Source organism: Glycine max, chromosome 8 (genome assembly GCF_000004515.6).
Source record: "Glycine max cultivar Williams 82 chromosome 8, Glycine_max_v4.0, whole genome shotgun sequence".
Lineage (NCBI taxonomy): Eukaryota > Viridiplantae > Streptophyta > Magnoliopsida > Fabales > Fabaceae > Glycine > Glycine max.
The window spans coordinates 9,066,602-9,074,295 of record NC_038244.2 but is presented as its reverse complement, the minus strand read 5'-3'; the positions used below and the strand labels follow the sequence as shown (position 1 = coordinate 9,074,295).

The 7,694-nt window shown below is 33.5% G+C and overlaps 1 protein-coding gene across 2 annotated transcripts; it reads left to right on the top strand.

Annotated features, from left to right (window-relative positions):
* LOC100789617 (cellulose synthase A catalytic subunit 8 [UDP-forming]) lies at positions 1 to 6,513 on the top strand. Of its 2 annotated transcripts, XM_026129584.2 has the most exons (13): positions 6 to 312; positions 748 to 872; positions 999 to 1,050; positions 1,134 to 1,281; positions 2,018 to 2,287; positions 2,726 to 3,071; positions 3,223 to 3,360; positions 3,554 to 3,679; positions 3,761 to 3,973; positions 4,179 to 4,410; positions 4,501 to 4,700; positions 4,882 to 5,235; positions 5,755 to 6,513. In XM_026129584.2, the coding sequence occupies exons 1-13, from the start codon at positions 135 to 137 to the stop codon at positions 6,340 to 6,342; spliced, it is 2,970 nt and encodes a 989-aa protein (XP_025985369.1). In that variant the 5' UTR covers positions 6 to 134; the 3' UTR covers positions 6,343 to 6,513. The 2 variants fall into 2 exon arrangements, with proteins under 2 accessions (XP_025985368.1, XP_025985369.1); XM_026129583.2 differs by having other exon boundaries at positions 1 to 312; positions 4,179 to 4,700.
* The last annotated feature ends 1,181 nt before the right edge of the window (positions 6,514 to 7,694 follow it).

Genomic DNA, 7,694 nt, shown 5'->3' with positions numbered 1-7,694 from the left:
CCATTGCATTGCTACACAATGGGTTTATGGTCTTTCATATAAAACCCATATGAGCACTGAATGAGAAGCAAAGGGTCAGTGAGATATATACTGACATTTTGGCCCTTTGATAGAAGGTGGTGCAAAACTAAAAGATGGTGCAGTCTAGTGTTCCCCTCTGCAACACTTGTGGGGAACAAGTGGGACTTAATGATAATGGGGAAGTGTTTGTGGCTTGTCATGAATGCAATTTCCCAATTTGCAAGGATTGTTTTGAGCATGAGATCAATGAGGACCATAGGGTCTGCATGAGGTGTGGCACTCCCTATGAAGGTAATTAACCCTTCAATGTCAACATTGTATTTCTAAATTCCAAGAATTAATAAGTTGCTTCTGTTTACTATGTGGATTGTGAGTTGTGACTCATGTTATGCTCCTAATGTCAATCGCCATGCAATGATTCTCTGAGACTGGTGATTTTGGGAGGCTAATTAAGACTATTGCATTTTGTGAATCATTCAACAAAGTAATACAGTATTAGTTTTAATTTGTGAGTAAGAGGAAGAGAAAAGTATGTAACATTGTTTAATTTATCTATAAATCTTTTAAATAACTTCCTTTTTTTTACGAAATCTTTATCTATAAATCTTTTAAAGAGAAACTATGTAACATCGTGTGCGTAATATTATTTCAAAAAGTGATTGATTTTCTCGTTCAATAAATTTTGAAACATCCTAAGTTTTTTTTTTCCTTTTGTACATTTTATAGAGAGAACAAAGGAGGAGGATGATTTCCATGAGATAAAGGTTCACGAAAATGAGGATGATGATTTCCATGAGATAAAGGTTCATGAAAATCAATCCGCAACACCTTCCGAAATCAGTAACTCTCAGGTGATGATTTACTAGGAATTATTAGTTGCACAAATACTAAATAGCTTTTATTTTGAGGAAAGACAGAAATTTTTGTAATACTGTTAATTTGCATTTGCACCTACGATGACACCTTGAATTTTGTAGGATGTTGGACTCCATGCTAGACATGTCAGTACAGTATCCGCAGTCGATAGTGGTAAGTGATACTTCATACAATATCTTCTAGTACAAAATCTTTAGAAGTAAGCATTGATCATTACAAAATGGTTTTTCCTGTAGAAGTAAATGAAGAATCTGGAAAATCAATCTGGAAAAATAGAGTGGAAAGCTGGAAGGGAAAGGATAAAAAGAACAAGAAGAAAAAGTCTGCACCCAAGGAAGAAAAGGAGGCCTCAATTCCTCCAGAGCAGCAGATGGAAGAAACACGGTAAGTTCAATGAGAAATGACAAAAAATTGCTGAGATGGTAAATGAACTGTAATATTTAACATAGCAATTTTTAAAATTTAACAAAAAATTTGATTCCTTAATTAGGTTAACATTAAGAGAAGCTGTAGAATAGATATGCCACTTGTGCATAGCTCTAATGGTAAGTTTAGGTGAGGATAGGGTAGAGATGTTTTGGTTTGATGAATGGAATCAGAGAAAAACAAAAAATTATTAATTTACAAATCCACTGAGAAAACATAGATTTTCCAAGGTAATGTTGTCTGATAGTTATAAGCTGAAATCTAAATATGAACATTTCAATATTTCATCCTTCTAATGAGAGACGAAGAATCATTGAAAGACATTCTTTTTACTATTTCAACTGTCAGAAGCTGATGACATGAGATCACTTTAACCTTTGTCTTTACACTTCAGTGTACTGAAATTGTAATTTTACCAGATATTTTTATCAAACTTTCCTCTGTATAGAGAACAATAACAAACAGAAGCCCCTGAAATATTAAAAAATCAATTTTTTTACCTGAGCATAATATTAATTGCTTGAGGATCATTCATCAAATTGTTATTAACCATCTGATTGCAACTGCAAAACTATTGATTTAATTTGAATACATTTCATGTATTTATGACTTTTGTTACATTTCTCATTGATTGCAAATCTGTCATAATAATTAATATATTTATTTATAATTCACATGGTGATATGTTTTGCAGGCCCGCAGAGGCTGCTGCTGCACCACTTTCAGTAGTTATTCCAATGTCAAAATCCAAAATTGCACCGTACAGAACTGTGATAATCATGCGATTGATAATATTGGGACTTTTCTTCCATTATCGAGTTACAAACCCAGTTGAAAGTGCTTTTCCTCTTTGGTTGACTTCTATCATCTGTGAGATCTGGTTTGCATTTTCCTGGGTGCTAGATCAGTTCCCTAAATGGAGTCCTATCAATAGGCAAACTTTTATTGACAATTTGTCTGCAAGGTAAATGCACAAAGTTGTGAAATACTTGGATGTTTTGTGCCTTGTGCTTTAAGGATGATTTGCACTAAAACTTCATACCGTAGAATGGAAATGTTTGTTTCTATTTCTTTCCCTAATAGGAATTGTGAAAGGCAACCTATAAAAATGAACCAATGAAAATAATTTTTCCAAGTTAACTTTAATTACTCCCCGTGTTAAAAGTTCTATGTGATGAATATGATCATCTGTTGTCACATCATTGAATGACTTTGGCTATAATGAGTTGATAACTGTTACCTGACGAGTCATATACTTTTAATGATATGGTAACATTACTCGTAGAGAGTGGAAGTTTTACTTTTAATAAAATTAAATCCATACAATAAAGTAATATTTAGAAGAGTTGATGCTGAGCCTGTACTTTGGATGCTGATGTGCACTTCTATAATGACATGCCAGGTTTGAAAGAGAGGGTGAACCCAATGAACTTGCTGCTGTTGATTTCTTTGTCAGTACAGTGGATCCTTTGAAAGAGCCACCATTGATCACAGCTAATACAGTGCTTTCTATCCTTGCGGTTGACTATCCAGTAGATAAAGTATCCTGTTATGTGTCAGATGATGGTGCTGCAATGCTCACATTTGAATCTCTTGTGGAGACTGCTGACTTTGCAAGGAAGTGGGTGCCATTTTGCAAGAAGTTTTCAATTGAACCAAGAGCACCAGAGTTTTACTTCTCTCAGAAGATTGATTACCTGAAGGACAAGGTGCAACCTTCTTTTGTGAAGGAGCGTAGAGCAATGAAGGTAAGCGTGTAAAGCTTGCTACTTATGAATTCAGTGATAGAACAGCTTTGATAGTTAGATGTATCTGATTTGCTAGTATTCACCACCTTGTTCCCCAAATTGAGTATCTTGAGCAACCTCTTCATGATTGATTACCTTCCAATTCTGTCAGAGAGACTATGAAGAGTATAAAGTACGAGTTAATGCTATGGTAGCTAAGGCTCAGAAAACACCAGAAGAAGGATGGACCATGCAAGATGGTACACCTTGGCCGGGAAATAACTCACGTGATCACCCTGGCATGATTCAGGTATATCCATTATTTCTGTGTGTAATCAACTGTCAGTATTGACAATGATAGGCATAAAGAAAAGAACACTGTATAAAGTTTTAGCAATCAATAATTGGTGCAAGTTTTTGTAAGATTGACTAGTTTAGTTCTAGCAATCAATAATTGGTACAAGTTTTTGTATTTAAGCAAAATATATGTTTCCCATTTCCAGGTTTTTCTTGGGCACACTGGTGCCCGTGACATAGAAGGAAATGAACTTCCCAGATTGGTTTATGTTTCCAGAGAGAAAAGACCAGGTTACCAACATCACAAGAAAGCTGGTGCTGAAAATGCACTGGTATGTATAGATAGTTCACTAATATTTCGTATAAGGTCATTAAGATTTTATAATGCTTGATGTTTGTATGGATTTATGCAGGTGAGAGTGTCTGCAGTTCTCACAAATGCTCCCTTCATTCTCAATCTTGATTGTGATCATTATGTTAACAACAGCAAGGCCGTTCGGGAAGCAATGTGTTTTCTCATGGATCCAGAAGTTGGTAGAGATGTGTGTTATGTGCAGTTCCCCCAGAGATTTGACGGTATTGATCGCAGTGATCGATATGCCAATCGCAACACAGTTTTCTTTGATGTAAGTTAACATCGATTCAATGATTTTATCGAGAGTCAACAGAAAAATGGCGTATCCTTATGTGCAATGATTTCACCAAATACACACTGCATTTGCATGCATGTAATGCAGTAACTGTTAACCACCCTGAATTAAAAATCGTGGACACAACTCTGTAATTTCCAACCCTCATCCCTGTTTGATGGACTTTAATTGTTCATTTCAGGTTAACATGAAAGGACTTGATGGCATTCAAGGACCAGTATATGTGGGAACTGGATGTGTTTTCAATAGACAAGCACTTTATGGCTATAGCCCTCCTTCTATGCCCAGCGTACCAAGATCTTCATGCTGTTGCTTCCCCTCAAAGAAGTCCACCAACGATGTCTCAGACTTTCAAAGAAACGCAAAGAGGGAAGAACTTGAGGCCGCCATTTTTAATCTCAAGGAACTTGACAGTAAGCTCAGTTACTTTTTTCAATCAGTTCTAGAGAAGCATATAGCAGAATCTTCATGCAATATTCTTCTGGTTTCTTTTCTTCTTGCAGATTACGATGAGCATGAGAGGTCAATGCTTATTTCACAAATGAGCTTTGAAAAAACTTTTGGCTTGTCTACTGTTTTCATTGAATCAACACTAATGGAGAATGGAGGAGTGCCTGAATCTGCAGATCCCTCGATGCTGATCAAGGAGGCCATTCATGTAATTAGCTGTGGATATGAAGAAAAGACTTTATGGGGAAAAGAGGTTTGGCTTTAAAATGATAATGTTTTTGTACAAAGTCTTTCAGGTTCTTAGTTTCCTATTCTCTCTTCCAATGATATTTTTGTTAATGTACTTATACCAAAAATCTCATTCTAGATGCAAAGTCTTCACTTTTAACTCAGTTCCTTCGTTGGTTAATTAAAACATCGTCTTGTCTTTCCAGATTGGTTGGATTTATGGTTCAGTCACTGAGGATATCTTATCGGGGTTCAAGATGCAATGTCGAGGATGGAAGTCAATATACTGCATGCCCTTGAGGCCTGCATTCAAAGGGTCTGCACCTATCAACTTGTCTGATAGATTGCACCAAGTCCTTCGATGGGCCCTTGGATCAATTGAAATTTTCCTAAGTAGGCACTGCCCCCTCTGGTATGGATTTTCTGGAGGCCGTCTCAAATGGCTACAAAGAATGGCTTATATAAACACCATTGTCTACCCTTTCACATCCCTTCCTCTCATTGCTTACTGTTCTCTGCCTGCAATTTGCCTCCTCACAGGAAAATTTATCATACCAACGGTAATTTCCTCATCTTTATTTTTTGTTTCAGGATATATAGTTAGAGAGAGAGTAGTTATCAATTCAGCTTAATCCGCATGTATAACAATTACGAAATATAAATGATTTGTAGCATAACAAAACAAAATTATTGAGGTTAAACTATTTACTGATCCCTATAGTTGTCTCCATTTTATGTTTTAGTCCTTTTATAAGAAAACAGTAAGGTTTGGTCTCTACATAATTTTTTTTTTGACAGTTTAAAACCGCCAGAAATTTTTGTAACAATTTTTACATTGTCAAAAAATGCTCTCTGGGGTGAGTAATAGTGACCAAAACTTAACTTTATATGTGCATGTGTAGCGACTAAAACTTACAATTTATTCATATAAGGAGTAGAACTTGAAATGGAGACAATTACATGGACCAAATAAATAGTTTGACCAACTATTTATGACAATAGCTATAGACCAGTATATAACAGTTTTACTAAGAATCACCAATGCCTTACATCATGTTGTTCTATACAATTTGCCACAGCTTTCCAACGTTGCAAGTGTTCTCTTTCTTGGACTTTTCCTCTCAATTATAATAACCAGTGTGCTGGAGCTGCGTTGGAGTGGTGTTAGTATCGAAGATCTGTGGCGTAATGAGCAGTTCTGGGTTATTGGAGGTGTTTCAGCCCATCTGTTTGCCGTGTTCCAAGGACTTCTTAAGATGTTGGCTGGTGTTGACACCAACTTCACTGTCACTGCTAAGGCTGCAGAGGACAGTGAGTTTGGGGAACTTTACCTTGTAAAGTGGACCACTCTCTTGATTCCTCCAACAACCCTTATCGTTGTTAACATGGTTGGTGTTGTTGCTGGATTCTCTGATGCACTTAATGGAGGGTATGAGTCTTGGGGACCCCTCTTTGGGAAAGTTTTCTTTGCTTTCTGGGTGATTTTTCATCTCTATCCATTCCTCAAAGGTCTCATGGGTCGCCAAAACCGCACACCGACCATTGTTATTCTCTGGTCAGTGTTGTTGGCCTCTGTCTTCTCTCTTATTTGGGTCAAGATAAATCCATTTGTCAACACAGTTGACAGTGAAACCATCGCCGAGACCTGCATTGCCATAGATTGTTAAGTCACTACAAGAATGCTTGCCAAGAGTATTTTTAAATATGTAAAAGGGTGCATGCATAGGATGATGATTTGATCCACAGCTTGTGCAAGTTATGTAAGGATTATTATTTATTAGTTCTTTGTTGAACTATGTAGCCATTTTGAACGTGAAAAAGAGAGACTTTTATGTCCATTGAAAATTTGAAATTCAATTAGTTGTCCAATTTTTACTGTTTCCATCACCATGACAGCATTACCATTATATTCTCTAATACGTCATGACTAAAAACAAATAATACTTTACCAAATAATTTAATATTTATATTTTAAATAATTAAAAACAAAATATATGTTCCTTAAGATCAATTCTTAATAGAGATATTAACAAACAAACAAAAACTTAATAGGTAATCATTGTTAGGACAAAAGTTATGTTTGGTAAAGTTAACAAGTTTATCATCATATATCATGATTTATGATTGAATGAGAGTATTTTTTTATAAAAAAAAAAACAACACATATTCTTTATACATAATTAATAGAAAATTTACTACCAGTAAAATAAAAAGAAAAATTATTCATGATTTATTAGATTTATTTTGATTTCCTCTAATAAGAATATGATATAATTAGTTTTCTTTTAATAAGAATATGATTTAAGAAGATATGGTAAATATTTATACAAAGAAATTCTACATTGGGCATGAATCCAATATTAAATATTAATTAAATACATACACTAATACTACTTAATACATTAAATACATATGAATGTGTGTAATATTAATTGTATAAATATTAATTATATATAATATTTGAGAAATACAATAAATTATATGATTTAATGATGAAATAATAAATGCATACATGTGTGTGATTTTGAATAATTATATTTTATTTAAGAATAGAATTTTAATATTATATATATATTATAATTATTATTATTATATTTTAGAAATATATATAAGTTTACATGCATGAAGAGTCGTGTATTTAATAAATATTTTTAAAAAAAAATTGTGTATGTGCGTTAAAATATATCGTTAAATAAAATATAATTATTATAAAGTCACACAGTATGTGTTTAATCATTAAATAATATTATTTATTATTTTTTTGAATACAATATATAATTAATAATACACACACTTTATTAATATAGTGTTTACATAAATATTAAATAATACTACATTATTTATTAACTATTATATATAATTAATATCGCAAACACATATGTATTGATGTATGTATTTAACACACGTTAATATTATTTATTATATTCATCAAATATAAGCATATAATTAATATTATATACTTAAGCATTACACACAGATACATATGTATGTAATATATTAAACAATGTTAATGTATGTA

What these genes read in the sequence shown, in the direction of transcription:
- LOC100789617 (XM_026129583.2), top strand. Translation starts at nt 135, where the DNA reads ATGGTGCAGTCTAGTGTTCCCCTCTGCAACACTTGTGGGGAACAAGTG. An exon ending in CAGCAGATGGAAGAAACACG is followed by an intron (nt 1,282 to 2,017) that starts GTAAGTTCAATG and finishes TATGTTTTGCAG; the next exon opens with GCCCGCAGAGGCTGCTGCTG. An exon ending in GAAAATTTATCATACCAACG is followed by an intron (nt 5,236 to 5,754) that starts GTAATTTCCTCA and finishes AATTTGCCACAG; the next exon opens with CTTTCCAACGTTGCAAGTGT.